The sequence below is a fragment of the Trachurus trachurus genome (genome assembly GCF_905171665.1).
Source record: "Trachurus trachurus genome assembly, chromosome: 22".
Taxonomy (NCBI): domain Eukaryota; kingdom Metazoa; phylum Chordata; class Actinopteri; order Carangiformes; family Carangidae; genus Trachurus; species Trachurus trachurus.
In genome coordinates this window covers 6,671,358-6,699,062 of record NC_139907.1, presented here as the reverse complement: position 1 = coordinate 6,699,062, position 27,705 = coordinate 6,671,358, and the positions used below count along the sequence as shown (strand labels likewise).

At 44.0% G+C, this 27,705-nt stretch overlaps 1 protein-coding gene across 1 annotated transcript in view; it reads right to left on the bottom strand.

Annotated features, from left to right (window-relative positions):
• Nucleotides 1-882: 882 nt before the first annotated feature.
• LOC311005928 (BRD4-interacting chromatin-remodeling complex-associated protein) overlaps nucleotides 883-27,705 on the bottom strand; it is a gene marked incomplete at both ends in the record, with an annotated part of 42,644 nt that continues 15,821 nt past the window's right edge. Inside the window, 5 exons of the mRNA XM_083998535.1 lie at nucleotides 883-1,356; nucleotides 2,367-2,713; nucleotides 4,842-4,944; nucleotides 7,848-7,942; nucleotides 9,209-9,357. Of these exons, the coding sequence (XP_083854661.1) occupies nucleotides 883-1,356; nucleotides 2,367-2,713; nucleotides 4,842-4,944; nucleotides 7,848-7,942; nucleotides 9,209-9,357 (1,168 nt within the window). The remainder of the gene's footprint in view (nucleotides 1,357-2,366; nucleotides 2,714-4,841; nucleotides 4,945-7,847; nucleotides 7,943-9,208; nucleotides 9,358-27,705) is intronic.

Sequence of the window (27,705 nt, the reverse complement as noted above, 5' to 3'; positions counted from 1 at the left end):
TTACGACTCATTATTGCTTGCATGTTCACACACACACACACACAGTATGGGAGATCATTCGTGTCTCTGAAAACAGACAGAAAACTATTTCACACTTTTTGTCTGTGCCCCCTCAGGTTCTTTCTGCTCACACACACACACACTCCGGTTTGTGGGAATAAAACACAACATGGACGTTTGCTGGTGTATTCAGGATGTAGCAAGTCACTAATTCTTTGGAGTTTCATTCGTTGAAGCCGAGACGATGGAGCCGGCGGGATTCACACACACACACACACACACAGTCGCTGCCTTTCTCAATGCAAACACAATTGGCACAGATTATCAAAATAAATACCCTGGAAGCTTGGCACTATGCAAAAAAACCAAACCAAAAAAAAAATCACGTTTTTTTTGTCGTTGTTGTTGAAAGAAATCTTATAGAAAACTATTGAATAATCTCAGTCTAACTCCACGTTTTCGTTAATCCTCACTATTACTTATATACTATATGCTGATGAAGGTTACACCAGTGTCGTAAACCTCTGAATGACTTAACTACCACTGAAACAATATAGCTCCTATTCAAATAGACTTTTTTTCTTTTTTTTTTTGTCCACAAACGTATACATCGAAATGAAGTATCTAACATCTATCAGACTATAGATAGTGCTGTCGTCTGGTAACTGTTGTACTGTATGTATGCATCTCTCATATTATAGTGCCTCTTCATCATTTTCCTCCTTCAAAACAATCAGTTCCTTTAAAAGTAAAAAATCTGAAACCCACAAAATCTCTTCTCGCTCCGAACAGGAAGCAGATCAGAAGTCAAATAACACCTTTTTTTTTTTTACTTTGTCTCATCGTCGTCATCCCACCTCAAACAGATGTTTCTGTGTCCCCTCACAGGTGTCCCTCCAGGATGCTGGTGACCGCCTGGTCCAGCGAGGGGCCCGTTGTCGTGGAGACCCTGGTCGTCGTCGTGGAGACTGCGGAGGGGCCCTGCAGGCGCTGGAGCTCCAGGATGCTGTCGATGGCGCTCTGCAGATGTTCGCTGAGCATGTTGTCCTCTTGGAGCGACGGCAGCATTGGTAGCGGCGGTGGCGTTGGGCTGAACCGCTGCTGCTCTAGCTGAGGCGACGACACATCCGCCCGGTAGCATTTCAGTTTGGGGGCGCTGACATCTCTGGTTGGCGGCGGCAACTCGAAGCAAGCGGCCTCTGGCATAGAAAGAGGATTTGGGGGTTTTATTTTGGAATCGGGCGCCGTCTGTGTGACTTCCTCTGCGGCGGCGTTCCCACTGGGCGGAGCGCCGTTGGAGATCTCCTCCTCGTCCTGCTGAGGATGCTGCTGGGGGGGCGAGGCGCCGTTGGGTGCCTGAGAATAGGGATGTCACGATTATAGATTTTATTGGTACGATTATTGTCAGAGAAATAATCACAATTATTATATTCAATAATTTTACAACACTATGAATGTGTAAAATCATATAGTCAAAATACAATTGCATTGCCAATTATATAAACAAATTATTTAAAGTATCTATTAATATAGGACCAATTATTAATCCTTCAGAGAAAATATTTTAAGTTTTTTAAATCTTTTTTTTGTCTTACAAATGAGGCACAACATTTAAAGGGATACGGCAACATTTTTTTTGTGTGTCTTGCCTCACTCCCGAGTCCATGACCAGCAGATAGTCACCATCCTTTCCACTGTGCGTGCAGTAACAAGGGAGATAGAGCCGTATCGCCCGTAATTAGCTTAGCTCAAACGCTGGAAGTGTATAAGTAGTGTTAGCCTGCCTACTACCCGAGCTGAAATCAGCTGTCAGAAGCTGATTTCATTTTAGCTCTAAACTCTGTAAATATACCACTTCATCAACATCTCAAATATGTTTAGGTGAGAAAGTAGCCGTTTAAATCAGCAGTGTGTCGTTAATTTGTCTAAATACCAGCTGTTTACAATTTTGTTCGGACGAATTCGGCGCTACTCAAGCTAGCCGTTGTGACCAACGCACTTCCGGTTGCTTCTGGTTACTTTCACAAAATAAAACACCCGTTACCCTTTACATACAGAAGTGCTTTTACTTTGAAACAGGAAGCTAACCTACCCTCGATGTAGCTAGCTTGAACCAAAATAAACCGTCTTTGCTTGAACCCTCCGTTTTGACCGATCTCGTCCCGTTACCGGCATTTGACCGCTCAAGATGCCTTACCAGAGAGTTTTGTCAGCTCTGAGACGAAGATCGGCCCGCCGGTTTCCGTTTAGAGTTGCTGAAGAGTTTCTCTGATGACTTTAGGTGGAGGCAGGCTAACACTACCTATACACTGCCAGCTGTATTAAGGAATCTTTACGATTAAATAATTGTGGCATTTAATTCCTACCTGAGAGTGGCGTTCATTCAAGGCTCCTCCTCCTCCTCCTCCTCCTCCGTTGGTCAGCTGCCCCGTGTGGTCCCTCTTGAGTCCGGGGTCGCAGGCCGAGTTGTGGACGACCTTGCGGGAGCCGGACTCGTGCTTGATGGTGAGCCTGAGGGCGCCGCGGGAGCTGGAGCGGTACGTCTTCAGCCCCGGCGGCCGGTCGGACAGCCGGGTCCACGCCGGCGGAGAGGAGGGGCTGTCGGAGGAGGAGGAGCAGAGGTGGGAGGGGCCAGAGGAGGAGGAGGAGGAGGAGGGGGGAGGGGCACCGTGAGGGGAAGACGCTGATGTAGCCAAGGCCATCATGAAGGACTCTGGAGGAGAGAGAGGAGGTGTCAACTGTGAAAAAGACTTGACTTGTTTTGTTTTATTTTATTTTTTGATTTTATTTATTTATTTTATTTTTATTTTTTTTCTTACAAATGAGGCACTAACATTTAAATTCCTTAGGTAAATTGACATTAACATAATTTATGATGATGATGATTCATATCGTTCATAATATTGCGTAACTTTGTTTACATTCCGTGCACTGAATCTTTACGATTAAATAATTGTGGCATTTAATACCGCAATTTTTTTTTGTCTTTTTGTTTTATTTTGTTCTTTTCCTTTCTTTTCTTTCTCCAGAAAAATGAATGGATGATCCTGACAAAAATTAATAAAAATAAGTTAAAAGTCCTTTCAGGGCTTCCGTAGTTTTTTCCTTTTTGTTGATGATATCTCTGTTTTAAAGCCTAAATCAGTGGTTCCCAACCTTTTTTGGCTTGTGACCCCATTCACAAATCACAAATTCGACTGCACGTCAATCAAGATGCACCAGCTCAGATGCTGCATTTTATTTAAACTCGATTTATATTTGAGAAAGTGAAAGTATAGAATACAGTTGTTTAAGATTGTGTGTGGTGTTTTTAATCATAATTTTAAAAAGAATAATTATTTGTTAAAAAAAAAAAATTTCATCAGTATTTTTTATTTATTTATTATCAATTACTAGACATTTCTGGCGACCCCATTCGAATTCCAGGCGACCCCATGTGGGGTCCCAACCCCAAGGTTGAAAAACACTGTCCTAAATGCTCCTGTGTTATTTGTTACTTTAAAAATGCTTTTATTGTGAAACCTTTGCTCGGATACATTGATAAATTCACAGTATCATCACCATATGATCACATTTTTGTGATTTGTGATTGAACTATGTGACCCTTTAATGTACAGGATGCTAATTCGGTGATAATGTCAAGAAATAGCATTTAATTGCATCATAATGTCTAGAAATGGCTTAGAAATTATGGTCTATTTCAAGTAATGTAAAGAAATACAGCCAAGAAATAACGGTCAATTGCAAGAAGACTTGGTGGAGAAAAATTCGGGCCTTTCCCAAAAAATTCAAAGCATGAAAAGCATGCGTAATCTTTTGCCTTTATGAAAAACATGACATTACTATGAAACCGACCGTTTTTTCTTGGCTATTTCTAGACATGATCACATAATTAGCTGCCTTTAAATTAAAGGGTTACCCAGCAAACCATTTGCATGAGTTTATAATGAGTCTACAGTGATGGATCATGTGTGTGAAGCTGTAAAATAGTATGAAAACATTTTTTAAGTCAAATTTTAGGGGATTACTTTGCAGATAAAGTGATGTTTTCCTATCGTTGAACCCACTGTTACGTCCCGTACAAGGCTTCACTTTTATTTACTGACTCGTTTAGGCTCCTGCTGTTTGATCCTGCTGTTTTTCTCCAACAATGAACCACATGCTTTTATTTTCATAAACAACATTAATGTGTGAATATGTTACAAACACAGCGATGCTTCTGTCTCTGTGAGTAAAACATCATTAATAAAAATGAAGGGTTTTATTTTTAGAGAGCGTCGAATATCACTGGAGAGACTCTCTGTAATGTGTCTGTGGATTATTACTCATTCATAACTCCCGGGGTCGGACATGGACTCGCTCTGACATTTAACAGTTTTCAAGAGCTTCCTCCCCCCCTCCACCTCCCTTCACCTCCTCTCCAACTTTTTAATTAACAAAACAACCCTGCTTTAATTTGCTCTTAACCTCTCACATGTAATTTTTCCGTCGCCACGCTGAGTCTTTCTCAGCACGCCCTCGCTCCACATTTACACAGCTTAATTACACATTCACACCTGGGAGCTGCTCTGAAGCAAATATGGAGGTTAAGTGTCGCGCTCTGAGGCGTCGCTAAATTAGTTTGTGAGAAAAAAGAAAAAAGAAGAGAAAAAAAAAGGAGAAACTGTGTCACTAATTCACTTTCCTCATTTACCCCCGTCCAGGTTTTTCTCTGTCTCAGTCCTGGGATTTGAAATAACATCTTTCTCAGCAAAACACACACACACACTCACACACTTACACACACAGATGAAATGAAGTAGGTGGTGATGATGGTTATTATCTCCTGGCGGGACACTGACCTGGGTCTCTGCGGGCTCTCCGCCTGTCCTCCGCTAAAGCGTATCGCTCGGCCTGAAGGAAGAGACGCTCCAGCATCACCATCTCCGCCGACGGACTCTCCTGCTGTGGAAACCAGTTCAACATTGTGACGGCAATCCTTTGCACCATTTGAACTTTATTTGACTTTATTCTGTTATTGTGATGTGTTTGTGTTAAAGGGATACACCAACATTTTTTTTTACTTGTCTTGCCTCACTCCTGAGTCCATGACCAGCAGATAGAAAGACACCAGCCTTTCGACTGCGTGCAGTAACGAGGGAGATAGAGCCGTATCGCCCGTAATTAGCTTAGCTCAAACACTGGAAGTGTATCGGTAGTGTTAGCCTGCCTCCACCTAAAGTCATCAGAGAAACTCTTCAGCAACTCTAAACGGAAACCTGGCAGGCCGATCTTCGTCTCAGAGCTGATAGAACTCTCCGGTAAGGCATCTTGCCGGTAACGGGACGAGATCGGTCAAAACGGAGGGTTCAAGCAAATGTAGCCGATGTCATATCTGGCCCTCTGCGTTGTGTTTCTCACGGCCTGCCCTAGGTGGGGTTTGATCCCACGACCTCCCGCACCGGAGGCGACGATGCTAACCTCTTCGCCAAGAGGTTGACAACCACTTGGCAAATCGGTTAGCACGTCTTTTATGGGTGGAGTGAGTGCACATCCGTTACACAAAGATGGTTTATTTTGGTTCAAGCTAGCTACATCGAGGGTAGGTTAGCTTCCTATTTCAAAGTAAAGGCACAAATTCTATCATCATGGTTTTCTGTATGTAAAGGGCAACGGGTGTTTTATTTTGTGAAAGTAACCGGAAGTGCGTTGGTCACAACGGCTAGCTTGAGTAGCGCAGAATTTGTCCGAAGAAAATTGTAAACAGCTGGTATTTAGACAAATTAACGACACACTGCTGATCTAAACGGCTACTTTCTCGCCTAAAAATGTTTGAAATGTTGTTAAAGTGATATATTTACAGAGTTTAGAGCTAAAATGAAATCAGCTTCTGACTGCTGATTTCGGCTCAGGTAGGAGGCAGGCTAACACTACCTATTCATGGGTTGCAGTGACGTCACGTCGAAGGGACCGCCGCCATATTTGTGTCTGATTTGACAGGTCTCCTCATATGACAGCATGCAAACCGCAGGATGGAAATGACAGTTTCTTGACAAAATGACAGGGTTTCATACATCCTGTCTGGGTTTATATCTCTATAACAACAGACAAACTCTAAATTATCCCACTTATTACACAGTTTATGAATTAATTAATTAATTAATTTGAGACGTAATGTTGATCAAAGTCCTTATCCGGTCACTTCTCCGCTGTTTGCTCCTCACCCTCCTCCTGTCGACTCGTGTGTAGTTGTTTTCAACGAGCTTTTGATAATCAATCAGTAGATTGATGAATTATCATGTAAATGTTACGATGTGCGCATTTGTGTCGTCCTGTCTGTCATAAGAGATGACGGTTACGGGACACGTTTGTGTCACGGACTCGCGGTGGCACAGACACAGCTGGTCACAGCTGTGACACTGCGCTGGCCCGTCCGCTCTGTCCGCTCTGATCGCAGGTTTGGTTCCAGCAGCGGTGAGGGAGGCAGAGAGCCTCCACTCTCCCTCTAACAAGCTACAAGTCATTTTTCTAACATCACAATTAGTCTGAAGCTGGTAAAAATGAAACACAAGGTAAAAATCCTTGATAGTTCTTCTGCCCTGCTCCGCTGATCAGAGCGGCCTAGCAACGGCCCGTTTTACTTAGCAACGGTCTGACAGAAATAAAAGACCCTAAATGCAGAATCAGTGAGTAATTAATAAGAAAGTAATCAAAGTGCAGAATTCAATATATCCATGTTATTAAAAAAGTGAACCCCCTCTTTTTGTGAGACTTGTCACAGGCTCACAGCCCACGCTGCCACTGATAGACTGCCTGCAGTCAACCGCATTTATTCCGTCTATAACTTTACGTCTTTTGGGATGGATAAAACTGCAGTCCGGGGTTATTTTGGCGACTGTTATCACAGTCAACAGCACAATATAATCCTGGCATCTTTCATATAACGTCAATTTTCGGTCTCTTGCTGATTTCCTCCTACTACTCCACTTGTTTTGGTAACGTGACGCTGTGATCTGTGCCCAGATTGCCCTGATTCGGACACAAATATGGCGGCGCAGAAACACAGTGACGTCATGTGAATCTAATGAATACACTTCCAGCGTTTGAGCTAAGCTAATTACAGGTGATACGGCTCTATCTCCCTTGTTACTGCACGCACAGTCGAAAGGATGGTGTCTATCTGCTGGTCATGGACTCGGGAGTGAGGCAAGACATGAAAAAAAATGTTGGCGTATCCCTTTAAATGCTGAAGCTACTAAACTTATTTTGCATTAAAGGTCCGATAAAGGTCTATTTTATTTCATTTAGGCGTCCCTTTAAATTTCAGTCAAATTTTTTTTTTAAATAAAGAAAAACAACAAGAAGTATGAGTTTAAAATGTGTCGACAAGCTGTGAATTAGTATGAAACCATTTTTTTTACTCATGCAGAGGCCACTTAAAGTCCAAATATGAGGAGATTACTTTGGAGATAAAGACTTAGATGTGATGTCTTCCTAACGTCTAACCCGCTGTTACTTCTTGTTACTAGGCGTCACTTTAATTTAAACCTTCTCAACCTGACTCATTTAGGCTCCTGCTGTTTGATCCTGCTGTTTTTCATCAAAACCACCAGACCACAGTGCTGCATCTCTCCTGTATCACATCTGTATCACATCCTCGCTGCTCATTTTACACGTGTTAAACAAACAAAGAGCCGCCTGGTCTCATTAGCAGCTGAAGTTTACTGCGGTTATGTGGTGGTGGTGGTGGTGGTGGTGATTTCTAAAGCTGAAAGGTTAATTAATATCCAGGTTTAGCTCTGACTGGGGAGTCGTAACCGGACACACGCGGTAAAAAAGCTCATAAATCCGGCTGCAGAGAGTCTCACCTGGGCTTCTCTGACCAGTAGCTGCCTGTATTTGTTGACCATGTCCTTGGTGCGTTTCAGCAGGAAACCAGACACTGTGTCAAACTCCTGGTCCACTGTGGAGAGAGGGAGAGATTATAGTTATAGAAGTGACCTTTGCATAAACAACGTCTGTAACCACGTTCATTGCATATCGTTTACAGGTTTGTTTTGGCCGGGCAGCAGTTTGAATCGAGTTGTGTTATCTAAACTCAAATCTGATAATACATAAATTGCATCTTGACAGCATGGAAATGTTGGTGATTTGTTTTTAACGATAAGTGTTTTGCTTCATAAGAGAAAATCTGATGTTTAAAAATGCCACTCTTACATTGACTGCAGTTGTTCCCATGAGAGCAGAATTCAAAATGTTCTAGAAAATTCAGTTTTTGAGATAAAATTATGATATTTGCCAAACTTCATCGACCACGACTCCAAAATATTCTCGATTTTTTTGGATTGGATGGTATATGTTTACAGTACAGTTTACAGTCAAACGTTTTCATGCACTGTAGGCTCAATTTTCGATAAATCAAAAATCTGTGTGGATCGTTTGTGGAGGACAGTCTGGAGATGCTCTCCAGCAAGTTTGGTGTCAATTGAGCAAAAATTGTAGGAGGAGATAATAGATCATTTTACAGTGATGGAGTTCATAATTTGTAATGAGTTTAAGTGGACAAAAGTTTCTGCAGTATTGGGGCGACATTTTGGCGAAAGTTGCAAAACTCTAGGTTTGTTTTGAGCATTTTACCGCTGGAAAGGTGGAAACAGGTCACAAAACTGGACAAAATAAGTCTCTACTCTCACCAAAAGTGCCGTTTATCTCAAGTATTTATGTTAAACTGTGGAATAATTTGCCATTAACAGTTCGTTCTTCACCCTCCATTAATACACAGCTAAAAATCCATCTCTTTTCCATAGCATTTGATTTGGCATAGTACAAATACTCGATCATCCTCTGATTTTTATTTTATTATACCTACTGTTTTTAAATGTTTTTTCTCTCTGTCTCTCTCTTTTTATATTCTTTTGACGTTGTTGTTCTTGTGTTGTACATAATTGTAAAGCACTTTGGTCACAATTTGTTGTTTTTAAATGTGCTTGACTTGACTTATAAGTCTGTTTAACACCAGGGCCTTTACATAGAAAACAGCACATCCAGTGTCCATATAAACATTATAAATAGCCAAAAAAATACCAAATATTCACCTACTTTGTCATCACTTCTCCTTACAAACATAACCCCGTCCATCATATGTCAGTAAATTGCATCATGGCCTTTTTAACTGAAGTTTGTCCTTCAGCATCTTAATGCGGTGTAACACTGACGCTGACTCACTGACCCAGACTGAAGTCGCTCTGCGTCGGCGGGTGTCCGGCGCAGCTGTGGTACGGCAGCAGGCGTCTCACGGCGTCCCTCAGGGTGGAAAAGGCCGGGCCGGTGATCGGGCGCTGAACGGCGCCGTGGTCCAAACAGAGCTGCTGCTGGAACCTGAAGGGCACGGAGAGGAGGACGAAATTAGAGATAAACGGCGCTGAAATACAACAATGTTATATATTAACTAGATTTATGATTAACTGATTCTAATGCAACAGTTATTGATCGGTCGTTACCAGCTGATTGGAAAGGAAACAGGAGAAGCAGCAGCAAAAGCAGTAATGACAGTATCATTAATGTAAAGCCATTTGATAACACTATTCAACATTTGTTAACATTGTAAAATGCTCAATCAATCATTTATAAAGCATTCTTCCTTCATTGTTTCTAATTAGAGTTGAATTAATACTAAATGCAGTTATAATCGTTTAACTCTGGATTAATAAACTCGTCTATAATGTGATTAATTACTTAATTGCAGGGATGCAAACGGGTCAGGACCAAAAAAGAGAGGAATTGTCTGGCGGGGGGGGGGGGGCCTCACCATTAACAATATCACAGAAAAGTCTATTTCCAGTAGTTCAACCCCAACCAACCCACCGAGCATTTTCCGGTCTAAAAGACGTCTAATAGACGTCTAAATGGTCCCTAGACGTCTAGGCTAAAATCGGTCTACCACTGGTATAAAAGTGAAAGTTTTTTAGACGTCTAAGTTTATACTAGCCGTCTAATAGACGTCTAAAAGACGACTACGTCTAGACATCTGGTCTAATCATAGACGTTTAAATAACCGCTAATAGACGTCTATTTATAGACGTCTAAATTTAGACGTTTGCCAGACGTCTATTTTTATACCAAATGTATACGTCTTGTCTAACCTTAGACGTTTAAATAACTGCTAATGAACGTCTATTTATAGACTAATTTTAGACGTTTACTTTTATACCATATTTAAAGCCCATTACAAAATCTAGACATCAATTAAACATACTATTATGGATATTCTAATAAATCTAGATATTTAAGTCATGTAATTACAATCTATCAAATTATTAACAAGAACCCTATATTAAAAAGGACATTAAAGTTGTCAAAATGCATCATGACCAAATTTAACCTGTGATCCTTACCTTGATGTAGTTGCAGTATGTTATGACAATCTATTCACATTATGTGTTTTTTTGGTCTTTTAAATAGGTTTCAGTAACACTAATGTCATGCTTATTTTACCACTGGATATAAATATATCTCTTGATGGGAACATTAACCAAACTATCCTACTGTAATCTCGATCAACCTACATTTTTAAAACAAATTCCAACCGTCACAAACATATGAAAGTGCAATATAAATATTTTTAATTCCTTTACAAAACAGAAAATACAAAACATGGAGGGAGGGAACAAGTGGATCAAGAAGAAGGAAGAAGGAAGGATGAAGGGAAGGAAGGAAAGAACCAAGGATGGAGGAAGTGAACAGATTGGGTCAATTTGAGTCAGAACAGAACAGGAGGGTTAAAAACATTAGACATTTGAAAAGAACACCCTTCAACTGTGAACAAAAAGACAAACAACTACACACTCTTGTAGCTCCCTCCACCGCTGCGAGCTGGGGCCTGCTTAAAATGTAGCCCCGTTGCTGAGGCAATGAGGTCATCTGTGGCATCCTTAAAGGACTTTCGTACAGCTTCTGCAAACAAAGCAATAAAATAAATGAAGAGAAATTGCAAGTGTGGTTGCCCATTGTTTTACGTGATGTCACAGAGATACTATCCAATAACAAAAGGTACATGGTTTCAAAGGACTTGACTCAATGGGCATTGGTCACCACCCATTTGAGACTTGGGGCTCTAGTTTCATAAACCAGGCGCAGTCGCGCCAACGGGGTGTGTCTAGGAGCACTTTACAAGTTCGGTGCACGGCGCAGCTCGGCACAGGCACTCCTCCCGTCCCTCTACTCCTACCGGCGCAAATGGCAAAGGAGAGGGTGCGAGTCCGTTCTTCACCAATCAAATGAGCTCCTCTCCTCACCTTTAAATGCGCCACGAGTGATGCGCACTGCAATTTTGTCATTTCGACATGGACGGGACTAGATGGAGCCAGTGGCGGAGCATATCAGATATAAACAAGTGCAATCAGTTGTCAGAGAGAGAGCAGCCTCGTTTGGTGATAAGAAGAACAAGTTCTCTAGTGTAGGACATGAGGAGAAAAAATATGCCCCCCCCCCCCCCCCCTCACCGTGCGATTGGGGAAAGGAAAAAAAAAACTCCCTAGTCGACACGGCAGCTCTACGTCGCGCACAACCACAACAACAGCTACAACTTCCTCCTACAAATGCACGACGGAGTACGTGCAGACCGCTGTGGACGACTCCTCAGTCCATGAGTTTCATGTCTCAGACCAGATCATGTAAATCCAACTGCAGAAATATCCGGGGGACGGGAGCGTTGCCGTAACTGTAGTAACTCACACACACAGACGCATACACATGTCTGGAGAGGAGCAGCCTCTCTGTTTTCCAAAACTACAGAGTGGCCCGCGTTAATGTGCCGTTAAAATCATTTTTGTGTCAACACGTTAATAACGCTGAGAGGACAGCTGAAGAAAGACACGGGACGTGGAGAGAAGTGTTCTACCGAGCGATTCAGTGACTGTAAGCAGCCTAACACTGCTACATTACAATTTTCTATCGAATTTTTGCGATTCGGAGTTTGGTTTTCCGCGTTCCGAGTGCAATTAAACGCAGCAAGCGCCGGGCCGGCTTGGATCATAACATAGACAAATTCTGCATTTGCCCCACGGACACTATACTGTTTGCTATTTTCTTTGTAAATTTATTTATGGCTCCCCCGACCAATCTTTTGCATATTTCAGCTTATTTTATGCTATTACTGCTGTATTTGCGATAATGCTCCTTTAAACCCCTGTAACCACTGTGCACAGATCACATCAACATAAAAAAAATAGTAATGGGGATGAAACCAGAAGTAGCTGTGCGTAAAGGACGCATCGCAGAGCGTCTCTCTCTCTTTTTTTCCGGAGATGAGCAATGCCGAATATATATTCACTCTCTGATGCTGTTTGTGGTTGGCTGAGAGAGATGTTAACTTGTTATTTTGCATCACGTTTTAATCTGTGTTAAATCAGGCAGGTTGAGTTCCATTACACATGCCAACTGCCTTTGATCTGACATCAGATGTGACGGGACAATCTATATAGATATAGATGTATGTGCTGATTAAGATGATTGCATTGAATAGTGACAATTGCAATTGCATTAAAATGTGCCTGAATCTGTAGAAACCTGCCTGTGAGGTCTTGGTGACGTGTGCACTCTGCGCCTGTCAGCCAAACTACCACTGCACTACCTTGCGCTGAGAGTAGACCTGATTTTAGTTGGCAAGCATTCAGCGCACCGTCGGCGTTGCTCTTTGGCACGAAACTGTCACTGCGCCAAGCTGAATGTGACTCCTCCCCCTGCTGCGCCGCCACACCCATCTCTGCACACCTCTGTCTACCAAACTGCAAACCAAGCGCGTGCTGCACTGCGCTGGACAAAACTTGCACTGCGCAGTAAGTCTGTGAAGATTAATAAATTAATAAATAAAGCCTGACTATAACTGTATTATGGTTCCCTTTCATGAAACAACACCAATTAAGTTTCATAATTGTCAGTATTACAGAGATTACCTAGTACAGTCCAGACAAATTGTTGTTTGTTAATGTCATGTCAGTCACACATGTTTAACATGAAGCAATTTCCAAATAACTAGCAGACAGTTTTCTATTTACCTGTGACCACAGAGTAGAAGGCAGTCTGTGTGAAGGCCCTCTTCTTTTGCTTCCCACCTCCAACATATTAAATTGTGTCATGATGCTGTTCATGAAGAGTCTGCAACAGATAAAAAATGAAGACAATTGTTAACAGTAAACTTATATAACTTGTAACTTGTAACCACCCACTATTAGCCTATGTTGTCTGTTCTACAGATATTAAACTTCTATGTGTAATCATACCTGTCCATGATTTTGTTCGTGCAGGTCTTCAAATCCTTTCCTCCAATATGAGACAGTTTTGCAATCTGTATGATATTACAAATTATCAACATTGTGAAAAACATGGAATTACTTAAGGAAACGCTTTTCAAAGTTGAATTCAGGGACTGTTCCTTTAGGTAAGGAAAATGTGACCCTTACAAGTCTGTAACTGGGAGTTTATGAAATCAAATAGACACTGGAAATAGTGCTGCTAGCTATATTTTAATCAATTTTGGGCTTATATTTTCAGGTAGTAAGTATTATGCATCATATGACTCAAGAAAATCTGCTATTGTATGTGCTACTGTGTAAAGTCTCATTTAAACCTTACTTTTGGCTGAGCATGCCATATTTCACAAACAAACAAATCGTTTTTGCAATGATGCTTGTACTAGCAGGCAAGCCATAGCTAGCGAGCTAGCAGGGCAGGCAAGCCATAGCTAGCATATCAAGCATATCGTCGGCATTTTGCAAACGGATTGATGACAATTAAATGAACAAACATTGCAGGAAAAAGCAGCATTTCAATAACGTAACCTTGACCACTCACCTATAGGAAGCTCTTCTTCTTTTCGCACACTCTTCTCCGCTCTCGACCGGTGTTGTGCATGGATGTGGTGTAGTGCCAGAAGCATAGACGGCCAGAAGTCGTTTTTGAACTTCCCGAAACTGATTTCCGGTCCACAAGACAACTTCCAGCGTGTTGCTGCCTCCTAGTGGGGAGGGGAGGGATCATAGAGGGATCTGCTGACAGTATCTCCATATCCATATTGGCTACTGTCCCCGATCGCCGTGCAAATTGCCATTTTATTTTACTGTTCACCAATAATTATTTTTTCAAAGGAATTATTTGCATTAATGCTCAATAAACTTAATTGCAAACTGCCTTAATTAGGCCTATAGGTTAATAGTGATATCTAAATATTTCTAAACATGGTTGGCATAATCTTATGCTTAAAAAAGAAAGCATAAGATGTAAACATAACATAAACAACATTAAAAAAATAAAGATCACTTAATAGTTTAAACCTGGTCTAAATCTAGATGCTGATTAAACGTCTAAATCAAGGCTAAATCTAAACTTCACTGTATATTGATCAATGGTCATTCAGATGATTTTAGTACAATATCTGGACACCATTGTGCAACTTACAGTTAGGCTATTTCTTTGGTCAGTATTCATTATTTAATGTATTTAATTCAATCGTCTAGATTTGGTCTAAAAATAGACGTTGATATGAGGTCTTGATTTAGATGTCTAAATCGAGTCTAAATCTAAACTACACTGTACATTGATCAATGACTGCTGTAAATGTTTTAATCCAACATTTGGCCACCATTTATACAAGTTACAGTTACTTTTTGGACGGTATTCATCATTTAGTGCAATCATCTAGATTTGGTCTAAAAATAGACGTTGATATGAGGTCTTGATTTAGACGTCTAAATCGAGTCTAAATCTAAACTACACTGTACATTGATCAATGACTGTTAAAAATGTTTTAATCCAGCATTTGGCCATCATTTATACAATTTACAGTTGTTTTCTTTGGTCAGTATTCATTATACAATTCAATCGTCTAGATTTGGTCTAAAAATAGACGTTTAAATGAGGTCTTGATTTAGACGTCTAAATCGAGTCTAAGTCTAAACTACACTGCACTTTGATCAATGACTGTTATAAATGTTTTAATCCAACATTTGGTCATCATTAATACAATTTACAGTTACTTTTTGGACGGTATTCATCATTTAGTGCAATCATCTAGATTTGGTCTATAAATAGACGTTGATATGAGGTCCTGATTTAGACGTCTAAATCGAGTCTAAATCTAAACTACACTGTACATTGATAAATGACTGTTAAAAATGTATTAATCCAACATTTGGCCATCATTTATACAATTTACAGTTGTTTTTTTATTTAATATTTAATGATTAATGGATTAAATTCTATCGTCTAGATTTGGGCTAAAATATAGACCGATTATAGACGGGCGAATGTTGGTCTAAACTTAGACTAGACGTCTAATAGACGTCTAATGCTCAGTGGGAAGTATTGAGTGCATATAGATGGACAGTTTTCAGAAGGCCAACATTTCTAGATTAAAAATGCTTTAAAAAAATAAAAACCATTGCAATATTTCAATTTTGGAGATACTGATTTTTAGGTCTTCACTGAATGTTAGTCATATACTATTAAAATAAACTGAAGAAATAAAGACATGGGATTTAGCATCCCATTCAGTGTGTAATGGACATATAGGTCTATATAATGTGTTAGTTTCACTTTAATTGAACACATTCTACATCGCGGAGGCGACGTCTCTCCTTCACCTCTGAAACGGGGCAGAGCTCAGTGGGAGACACCTGCCTGACACAGCAACGGACATGCACGGGGGGAAAACGGCAGCGCCGTCGCACCGAATGCACGCGGATACGCGCCGCTTTGGGTAACGAGCGCGCACGTCGCGTCTACATTGGAGGTGAATAGGAAGGCTGTTACCAGTATAATCAGAGACAACCATGAATGAGTTATCGCACACACTGAGGTGAGCAGCAGCAGAGCGGCCGCACCGTGACCACGGTCCGCTCCAGCTGCCTGGTGTCCCCATTGCGCACCACGCGTCTTTTCAGTCACTTGTCCAACTTCTCCTTCACTGTTTTTTTTCGAGACAACACTCATTCTCTCTCTCTCTTTTACCGGCGGTGTCAGCTGATGTGCACATCTGCAGCAACCCAAACAAATGCACATGTTACTGTTGACTGGCTCTATTCCAGCCACATGATTGGTTCGGCGCGGTGGAAATCTCATTATCATTGGTTATTTGTATCGTCTGCCAAAACATGGATGAATGAAACCTATCGACCAAGTCTCATATTTCTATCGAGGAAAAGTTATTTCACAATTTATAGACACAACACCGACAAGCACTGAGAGCCGCATGTTGCAGTGACGTTATATAGGCTATAAAAAAAATAATCCGCAAATAATAAACCGACGAAAAGGTGCAACTTGCCACTTAACTTCTTGTCGATGTATTATTTGCGGGGGCTTTCGGGGGATCTGGTGACGGTGGAGGATCTGGGACTGATTGACTGTGGACCACCACCAGTCTGATCAGGTCCATCACAGCACAGCAGCTGCAGCACTGCCCCGCTGTCACATTACTCTCGCGTATCAGCGCAATCTGTTTACATTAAACCGACATCAGGAGAATAATGAGAATTAGCCTATGATTTAAAAAATATATATTTGTTTCGAATTTTGGCCCCTGGATCATGATTTTTTTTGGGCGCATTCTTGGTAAAAAAAAAATCCTCTAAAAAAAAAAGACAGTTGGGATGCATAATGTGTCTCATAACAGTATACTGTGCGTCACGTTATCGTCCCCCCCCTCTGTACTGAGCTGGCCGGTACTGGGTATAGCGTCCTGCTGATCACCGCGCTGAGGCACCGGCCGGTCTGAGCTGCGTTCATGTGCCGACTTTAAAACTCTCCAGTCAGTGACCTGGTGGCGGCTGTTTTGGTCGTCAGCATTTTATCCACACAGCGACCGTCCACGGCTTAGTGGTGTTTTATTCTAGGGGTCGGTGGTGTTTTATTCTAGGGGTCGGTGGCGGCTGTGAGACAGCAGCGGCTCCACGGTGAGAGGGGGGGGGGGGCAGCTTCTGCTCACCTGACTCTGTGCAGCTTCTTCATTAAATCCAAACAAACAGTCCGACACAGCGACGCACTGCTCCTGTTTGACTCTAAAGTCTCTGTAGCTCATCAGCCCGGAACTCGCCGTCATGGATCAGAAGCGACGGCGGCGTTTGGCCTCAGTGTCTCGGACTTGCAGAGCAGCTACAGCAGCGTTGTGACCTCAACCATGGTTGGTGAGAGCAGAAATGTTGTTGTAGGCCTGTGCATATTCTCATTTGTCCAGGTCATAGTATTTCAAAGGAGGTTAAATCGAAAGCAACTGGACTTATACTGAGTCTCCACACCAGATAGTTGGTCCAGTCCCAGCCTGGTCAGATGCTACATGAACTGATGAAGCCTCATGGATGAAGGTGAAACGTCTTCCTAGACAAATAACTAAGTCCAGTTGAACCTCCTTTGAAAAAAAAAAAAAAGTTGTTGGCGGGCTCGTGAATTTTTTTTGAAACGAGTGAAAACGAGCGATAAATCGCATTTCTCGCGTATCTCGCGTTTGGTTGCGCGTAAAAGCTCGCGCGAAAAAAAAGCGTTCCTCGTGTTTGTGTGGGAAGCCCCTGTGGGTCTTCCCACCAAACACGATGAAATAAACGAAGACGCGAGGGTCCCGTCGCCATAAAAGAATCGCGTGTATTGCGTCGCAAAAAAAAAAAGTCGCGTATACCGCGTCTCGCGCCTAATCGCGTCTTTGCGTCACGGCCTTTTACACCGCGGACGTAACGAATAAACGGTGACGGTGTGAACGAACAACATAGAACAGGACCAGACGTGCGTTGTTTCCTCTTTTCACCTACAGCTCCACTCTCCCTTACTTACACTAACTACTGTTATTGTTGAGGCCAGAGAATTGTGGGATTTGTAGTTTTGGACCAATCGCAGGTTGTGCTCTTTCTTTTTTGTGATTTTCCCGGTTCACACATGTCTTTTTTTTTTAGGGGCAAATGCGAGTGAAATGCTCGCCCATGGTGGGCATAAGAAAATTTAAGACCTGTCTAAAATTATTTAAGACTTGAACACAATAATTCAACAAATTCAAGACATTTTAAGGCCTAAAACTGTGTAATGGACATAGCCTATATAATGTGTTAGTTTCACTTTAATTGAACACATTCTACATCGCGGAGGCGACGTCTCTCCTTCGCCTCTGAAATGGGGCAGAGCTCCGTGGGAGACACCTGCCTGACACAGTAATGTACGTACCGACTGCACGCGGATACGCGCCGCTTTGGGTAACGAGCGCGCACGTCGCGCGTCAACATTGGAGGTCGGCAGTTATCAGTATGATCAGAAACCATGAATGAGTTCGCCTTTCACGTGATTGTCACTGTCAGCCTGTTAGAAAAACATTTTACTGACCCCAGCTGAGACGCTGAGACCCCCCCCCCCTCAAAACAAAATCTCTTCGGATCTGAATGATTCACACAAGTCACCTAATTGGTCATGAAAAAAGCGAGTTTCGCTTTTCGGCGCGCTGTTTGCATCCCTGTAATTGTCACACTTAATGAAATGATGAATTCAGCCTTTATGAATTAGGCATTAGGCTATATCAATTACAAACCAGTTATTTAAGAGATGACGGTCGTTCATAAAATCATTGATAAAGTGTCAGTAAATGATTAAAAAACTATTAAGATGAACATTTACTTATTGTGATGTACTAATGCTTGTTGAACGAGTTCATAGATGTTTTATTATAGATACACTTTGTAACTTTGTGTTGAAAAGTGCTTTACAAATAAACTCTATATTATGATTATTAGGGCCCGAGCCAGTGACAACGTCACAGGGAGGACCCTATTGTAATTCGACATGCACATTAGTCAACGTGCCAGCCGACGAGTAACAACAAGTAAGCAAGCAAGTAATCAAGTACTCAAGTGACCTGGCGGAAAAAACGCTATCTTGAAATGCAAGTGTTTATTAGGGCCCGAGCGGCGACTGCAAGTCGCCCAGCGAAAGCCCTATTGTAATTGCTCTGTTTATTAGGCCCGAGCGGCGAGTAGCACTCGCCGGAGGGACTATTGAAATCGCGTTGTTTTTTATTATTATTCTTATTATTCCGTCACCTAAATGCCCCAATTTGGCCCCTTTCCCGACTTCGAAAATGCGTGAACTTTTGCCCGGACGTCCGGCCTGATCCGAAATTCGATATATGTGGCGGTCGCACATGTCCGACGCGACATGGCGAAATAGCGCCCCCTACAAATTTTAAAAAGTCCCATAGACAATTTTGCTTACTTTGGCGTAGACCAACAAAATTCGGTACACATATGTACCATACCCAGATATACAAAAAAGCCTCTTAATGTCATGGTGAAATGTCAACAGGAAGTCGGCCATTTTGGTTTTGATTTTTCCCGCCTAAAACTAACTCCTCCCACAGCGTCCGCCCGATCAAGTTGAAATTAGGTACACAACATCGTCAGACCTAGCTGAGCTTATCTTGTGCTCCGTGAGTCCGTAGGTCAAAGGGCGTGGCTTCCAGCGCTCAATTAACTTTGGCGTGCTCGCCATGTAATACGATTGGCTCTCACGCCCACATACTTCATCCAATCAACTTCAAACTTGCTGGACATGATGATGGCTTCGCCCTGAACGTCCCGATATATTAACTTCCCACGTAACTCATAGCGCCCCCCGGTGGTAACAGGAAGTGAACTAAAATTCATTAAAAATACATAGTTGACCCCATCAACTTCATTCCACTTCTAAAACATGCAGAACCAGTTGGTGAAGCTACATTATGAAGACTGTGAAGCTACGAGTAATGGCGTCCCTGTGGGGGCGTGGCTACCATCAATTCCTCGCCATGAAAATACGTTTGGCTTTTTGATGGCTTTAATGAACTCGTATCATCATGAAAATTGATACACAGGTCCAGGGTGGAGACCTCTTCCATCTGATAGGGGTGTCGCTCATGTGGCCCCCTAGTGGAAACCGGAAGTGCCATTTTTTGCATCAACATTGTCCGATTTCCACGAAACTTCACATGTGTGATGAGGGGCTGACCCTGAACACACCTGCACGCATCCCATTACTGCCCCCTAGTGGACGGACCTTTAACTGCTCATAACTCCCTCATGCTTTGTCCGATTTCCACGAAACTTCACATGTGTGATGAGGGGCTGACCCTGAACACACCTGCACGCATCCCATTACTGCCCCCTAGTGGACGAACCTTTAACAGCTCATAACTCCCTCATGCTTTGTCCGATTCACTCCAAACTTCACATGTGTGATGAGGGGCTGACCCTGAACACACCTGCACGCATCCCATTACTGCCCCCTAGTGGACGAACCTTTAACAGCTCATAACTCCCTCATGCTTTGTCCGATTCACTCCAAACTTCACACGAGTGATGAGGGGCGGCCCCTGAACGCACCAGACCACATGCGGTGACTGCCCCCTGGTGGATGAACGAAACATTGCATTTTTGGCCTCCTTCCAGGTTTTTTCTCCATTTCTGCTCCGCGCCACAGCGTGCCTCAGGCCCCGCGGTGGCATGGGCAGCGAGGGCCGCCATCGCCGCTTGCGGCTTTAATTATTATTCTTTTTCTTTCATTCTTTTTCTCTCAAAAGGATCGCATTTTTGGAGGCTTCAACATGCCCCAAAACGCGTAAATTTTGGCATGCACATCAGGACTGGCGAAAAATTTGATATTTTAAAGTCATTGGAAATGGGCGTGGCCAAATGGCTAAATAGCGCCCCCTAGAAAATTTCAAAACATCAGCCCCGCCTTTGTGTGTCACCTAGACGCACGAAATTTGGTGGGCTTATAGAACATGGCAAGACACACAAAAAAGCCTCTTATGTCATGGTGAAATCACAACCGGAAGTCGGCCATTTTGATTTGAATTTTTGACCTGTTTGATCTATCTTCTCCTAGGGATTTTGTCCGATTGACTTCAAATTGGCTGGAGACCACCGAGATGCCACTCTGATCAAAAGTTGTGCTCCGCAGGTCTCTAGGTCAAAGGGTGTGGCTTCTGGGGCCTTGAGGATTTTGGCGACTTTTCGTTTGCTCGCCATTTCACCTTCGAACAGCTCTAACGCCCACATACTTTATCCGATCAGCTTCAAACTTGCTAGACATGATGACGGCTCCGCCCTGAACGTCCCCATATATTAATTTCCTACGTCACTCATAGCGCCCCCCGGTGGTAACAGGAAGTGGCCAGGTTTTACCTTAACGTGTACAGATGGCACATAGTTCACCCCATCAACTTCATTCCACTTCTAAAACATGCAGACTAAGGTGGTGAAGCTACATCATGAACGCTGTGAAGCTACGAGTAATGGCGACCGTGTGGTGACGTGGCGACCATTCCTCGCCATGTAAATACGTTTGGCTTTATGATGGCTTTATTGAACTCGTATCAACATGAAAATTGGTACACAGGTCCAGGGTCACGACCTCAACGTCTCCATATGCTCATAGGCGATCTCACTCATGTTGCCCCCTAGTGGAAACAGGAAGTGCCATATTTTACATCAACATTGTCCGATTTCCACGAAACTTCACATGTGTGATGAGGGGCTGACCCTGAACACACCTGCACGCATCTCATTACTGCCCCTAGTGGACGAACCTTTAACTGCTCATAACTCCCTCATGCTTTGTCCGATTTCCACGAAACTTCACATGTGTGATCAGGGGCTGACCCTGAACACACCTGCACGCATCTCATTACTGCCCCTAGTGGACGAACCTTTAACTGCTCATAACTCCCTCATGCTTTGTCCGATTTCCACGAAACTTCACATGTGTGATCAGGGGCTGACCCTGAACACACCTGCACGCATCTCATTACTGCCCCTAGTGGACGAACCTTTAACTGCTCATAACTCCCTCATGCTTTGTCCGATTTCCACGAAACTTCACATGTGTGATCAGGGGCTGACCCTGAACACACCTGCACGCATCTCATTACTGCCCCTAGTGGACGAACCTTTAACTGCTCATAACTCCCTCATGCTTTGTCCGATTTCCACGAAACTTCACATGTGTGATCAGGGGCTGACCCTGAACACACCTGCACGCATCCCATTACTGCCCCCTAGTGGACGAACCTTTAACTGCTCATAACTCCCTCATGCTTTGTCCAATTCACTCCAAACTTCACACGAGTGATGAGGGGCCGCCCCTGAACGCACCACACCACACGCGGTGACTGCCCCCTGGTGGATGAACGAAACATTGCGTTTTTGGCCTCCTTCCAGGGTTTTTTCTCCATTTCTGCTCCGCGCCACGGCCCCGGCGTGCCTCAGGCCCCGCGGCGGCATGGGCGAGCGAGGGCCCGCCATCGCCGCTTGCGGCTTTAATTAGGGCCCGAGCGGCGACTGCTGTCGCCCAGCGAAAGCCCTATTGTTTCTGCTTTGTTTATTATTATTATTATTAGGGCCCGAGCGGCGACTGCAAGTCGCCCAGCGAAAGCCCTATTGTAATTGCTATGTTTATTATTATTATATTCTCCCTAAAATCGCATTTTTGGGGGCCTCAACATGCCCCAAAACGCGTGAATTTTGGCATGCACATCAGGCCTCGCGAAAATTTTGATATTTTAAAGTCGTTGGAAATGGGCGTGGCCAAATGGCTGAATAGCGCCCCCTACAAACACATGTCAATGGCATCGCCATTCGTCTTACTTTGTCGTACACACACAAAATTTGGTACACATCTGTATTATACCCAGCTATACAAAAAATCCTCTTGACCTTATGACCTCAACCCAACAGGAAGTCGGCCATTTTGGTTTTGATTTTTCCCGCCTAAACTTAACTCCTCCCAGAGCGTTCGCCCGATCAAGTTCAAATTAGGTACACCACATCTCCAGACCTAGCTGAGCTTATCTTGTGCTCCGTGAGTCCGTAGGTCAAAGGGCGTGGCTGCCAGCGCTCAATTCACTATGGCGTTCTCGCCATGTACATACGTGTGGCTCTCACGCCCACATACTTCATCCAATCAACTTCAAACTTGCTGGACATGATGATGGCTCCGCCCTGAACGTCCCGATATATTAACTTCCCACGTAACTCATAGCGCCCCCCGGTGGTAACAGGAAGTGTACTAAAATTTGGAAATTGTACATACTTTGCCCCATCAACTTCATTCCACTTCTAAAACATGCAGACTAAGGTGGTGAAGCTCCATCATGAACGCTGTGAAGCTACGAGTAATGGCGTCCGTGTGGCGACGCGGCGACCATTCCTCGCCATGACAATACGTTTGCCCTTTGGATGGCTTTATTGAACTCGTATCAACATGAAAATTGGTACACAGGTCCAGGGTCACGACCTCAACGTTTCTATGTACTCATAGGCGATCTCACTCCTTTTGCCCCCTAGTGGAAACAGGAAGTGCCATATTTTACATCAACATTGTCCGATTTCCACGAAACTTCACATGTGTGATGAGGGGCTGACCCTGAACACACCTGCACGCATCTCATTACTGCCCCTAGTGGACGAACCTTTAACTGCTCATAACTCCCTCATGCTTTGTCCGATTTCCACGAAACTTCACATGTGTGATCAGGGGCTGACCCTGAACACACCTGCACGCATCCCATTACTGCCCCCTAGTGGACGAACCTTTAACTGATCATAACTCCCTCATGCTTTGTCCGATTTCCACAAAACTTCACATGTGTGATGAGGGGCTGACCCTGAACACACCTGCACGCATCCCATTACTGCCCCCTAGTGGACGAACCTTTAACTGCTCATAACTCCCTCATGCTTTGTCCGATTTCCACGAAACTTCACATGTGTGATGAGGGGCTGACCCTGAACACACCTGCACGCATCTCATTACTGCCCCCTGGTGGACGAACCTTTAACTGATCATAACTCCCTCATGCTTTGTCCGATTTCCACGAAACTTCACATGTGTGATGAGGGGCTGAACCTGAACACACCTGCACGCATCCCATTACTGCCCCCTAGTGGACGAACCTTTAACTGCTCATAACTCCCTCATGCTTTGTCCGATTTCCAAGAAACTTCACATGTGTGATGAGGGACTGACCCTGAACACACCTGCACGCATCCCATTACTGCCCCCTAGTGGACGAACCTTTAACTGCTCATAACTCCCTCATGCTCTGTCCGATTCACTCCAAACTTCACACGAGTGATGAGGGGAGGCCCCTGAACGCACCAGACCGCATGCGGTGACTGCCCCCTGGTGGATGAACGAAACATTGCGTTTTTGGCCTCCTTCCAGGTTTTTTCTCCCTTTCTGCTCCGCGCCACGGCCCCGGCGTGCCTCAGGCCCCGCGGTGGCATGGGCGAGCGAGGGCCCGCCATCGCCGCTTGCGGCTTTAATTATTATTATTATTATATTCTCCCTAAAATCGCATTTTTGGGGGCTTCAACATGCCCCAAAACGCGTATATTTTGGCATGCACATCAGGACTCGCGAAAAATTTGATATTTTAAAGTCGTTGGAAATGGGCGTGGCCAAATGCCTCTATAGCGCCCCCTACAAAATTTCAAAACATCAGCCCCTCCTTTGCGTTTCACCTACATGCATGAAATTTGGTGGGCTTATAGAACATGGCAAGACACACAAAAAAGCCTCTTAATGTCATGGTGAAATCACAACAGGAAGTCGGCCATTTTGATTTGAACTTTTGACCTGTTTGATCTAACTTCTCCTACAGATTTTGTCCGATTGACTTCAAATTGGCTAGAGACCATTGAATTGCCACTCTGATCAAAAGTTGTGCTCCGCAGGTCTCTACGTCAAAGGGCGTGGCTTCTGGGGCCTTGAGGATTTTGGCGACTTTTCGTTTGCTCGCCATTTCACCTTCGAACAGCTCTCACACCCACATACTTTATCCGATCAACTTCAAACTTGCTGGACATGATGTTGGCTCCGCCCTGAACGCCCCGATATATTAATTTCCTACGTCACTCATAGCGCCCCCCGGTGGTAACAGGAAGTGGCCAGGTTTTACCTTAACGTGTACTGATGCCACATAGTTGACCCCATCAACTTCATTCCACTTCTAAAACATGCAGACTAAGGTGGTGAAGCTACATCATGAACGCTGTGAAGCTACGAGTAATGGAGACCGTGTGGCGACGCGGTGACCATTCCTCGCCATTAAAATACGTTTGGCTTTATGATGCCTTTAATGAACTCGTATCAACATGAAAATTGGTACACAGGTCCAGGGTCACGACCTCAACGTCTCCATATGCTCATAGGCGATCTCACTCATGTTGCCCCCTAGTGGAAACAGGAAGTGGCATATTTTACATCAACATTGTCCGATTTCCACGAAACTTCACATGTGTGATGAGGGACTGACCCTGAACACACCTGCACGCATCCCATTACTGCCCCCTAGTGGACGAACCTTTAACAGCTCATAACTCCCTCATGCTTTGTCCGATTTCCACGAAACTTCACATGTGTGATGAGGGACTGACCCTGAACACACCTGCACGCATACCATTACTGCCCCCTAGTGGACGAACCTTTAACAGCTCATAACTCCCTCATGCTTTGTCCGATTCACTCCAAACTTCACATGTGTGATGAGGGACTGACCCTGAACACACCTGCACGCATCCCATTACTGCCCCCTAGTGGACGAACCTTTAACTGCTCATAACTCCCTCATGCTTTGTCCGATTCCCAAGAAACTTCACATGTGTGATGAGGGACTGACCCTGAACACACCTGCACGCATCCCATTACTGCCCCCTAGTGGACGAACCTTTAACTGCTCATAACTCCCTCATGCTTTGTCCGATTCACTCCAAACTTCACACGAGTGATGAGGGGAGGCCCCTGAACGCACCAGACCGCATGCGGTGACTGCCCCCTGGTGGATGAACGAAACATTGCGTTTTTGGCCTCCTTCCAGGTTTTTTCTCCCTTTCTGCTCCGCGCCACGGCCCCGGCGTGCCTCAGGCCCCGCGGTGGCATGGGCGAGCGAGGGCCCGCCATCGCCGCTTGCGGCTTTAATTATTATTATTATTCCTCGTCAATAAACCCCGATTTGACCCCTTTGCCACGCTCGAAAACTCACCAAATTTGGTACACACGTCGGGTCCCGCTTAAATTTCGATCTGATGCTATCGCCGTTTGTGGGCGGGGCAAATTGGCACAACAGCGCCCCCTGGAACTTTTTACCACCGGCCATAGGAACCAAAATTTTTTTTCCCGCAGGCCGACGAAACGTGGTACACATATGTATCATACCCAGACATGAAAAAAGTTTGTTTCGCGCGAAGCCCAAAAACCAACAGGAAGTCGGCCATTTTGGTTAGCATTTATTTTACGCAAAACGAACTCCTCCTAGGCATTTTGCCCGATCGGCTCCAAATTGGGGAGAGAACATCGTCAGACCTACCTGAGCTTAACTTGTGCTCCGCAGGTCTGTAGCTCAAAGGGCTTGGCCTCTGGCGTGCCCCGAAGTTTGGCGACTGTTTCGGTGCTCGCCATGTAAATACGATTGGCTCTCATGCCCACATACTTGATCGTAGACGCTTCAAACTTGGTGCAAAAATCTATGGAGAGACCCTGAACGATCCGACATATTATTTGTCTACGTCGCTCATAGCGCCCCCCGGTGGTAACAGGAAACGTACAAAAATTCGTTAAAAATACATACTTGACCAAATCGACTTCGTTCCACTTCTAATACATGCAGACCCGGATGGTGAAGCTACATCGTGAACGCTTTGACCCTACGAGCAACGGCGTCCGTGTGCCGCCGCGGCGAATGTGTATCTTCCCAATTTAAATTACGTTTGCCAATTACGCGCACATACTTCGCCGTAGCCACTTGAAATTCAAAGAACATGACGTTGGCTCCTCCCTGAACGTTTTGATGTATCGACTTCCTGCCTGGCTCATAGCGCCCCCCGGTGGTAACAGGAAGTACGCAAAAATTCATTAAAAATCCATACTTCACCCGATCAACTTCATTCCACTTCTAATACATGCAGAACCAGTTGCTGAAGCTACATTATGAACGCTGTGAAGATACGACGAACGGCGTCCGTGTGCCGCCGCGGCGACTGACGATTTTTTATCGTACAATTACGTTTGCCTTTTTCGTGGCTTTAACGAAGTCGTGTCCTCACGAAATTTCATCCACAGGTCAAGAATGGCAAGATCTTTCAGCGGATAGAGTCGTTTCCCATGGGCGTGGCAAAATGCCTCTATAGCGCCCCCTTGAAATTTTTCCTAGATTCTCCATAGACAAATTCCGCTTACTTTGTCGTACACATACGAAACTCGACACACACCTGTATCATACCCAAACATACCAAAAATTGAATTGGAGCCACGCCCTAAACCCAACAGGAAGTCGGCCATTTTGGTTAGCATTTCTTTGACGCAAAACGAACTCCTCCGAGGGAGTTCGTCCGATTGACTTCAAATTGGGTAGAGAACATCTCCAGACCAAGCTGATTACGGCTTGTGCTCCGCAGGTGTGTAGGTCAAAGGGCGTGGCTGCTAGGGCACGGCCAAGTTCCCGAATTAAGCTAAAAAGGTTTAAATGCTATCGCGCCCACAGATTTGATCGCAGCAGCTTCAAAATTACTGGATATGATAATGGCGTGACCCTGAACGATTTGACATATTAATTTAATTCGTCACTCATAGCGCCCCCTGGTGGTAACAGGAAATGCCATATTTTGCATCGACATTGTCCGATTTGCTCGAAACTTAACATGTGTGATGAGGTAACGACCCCGA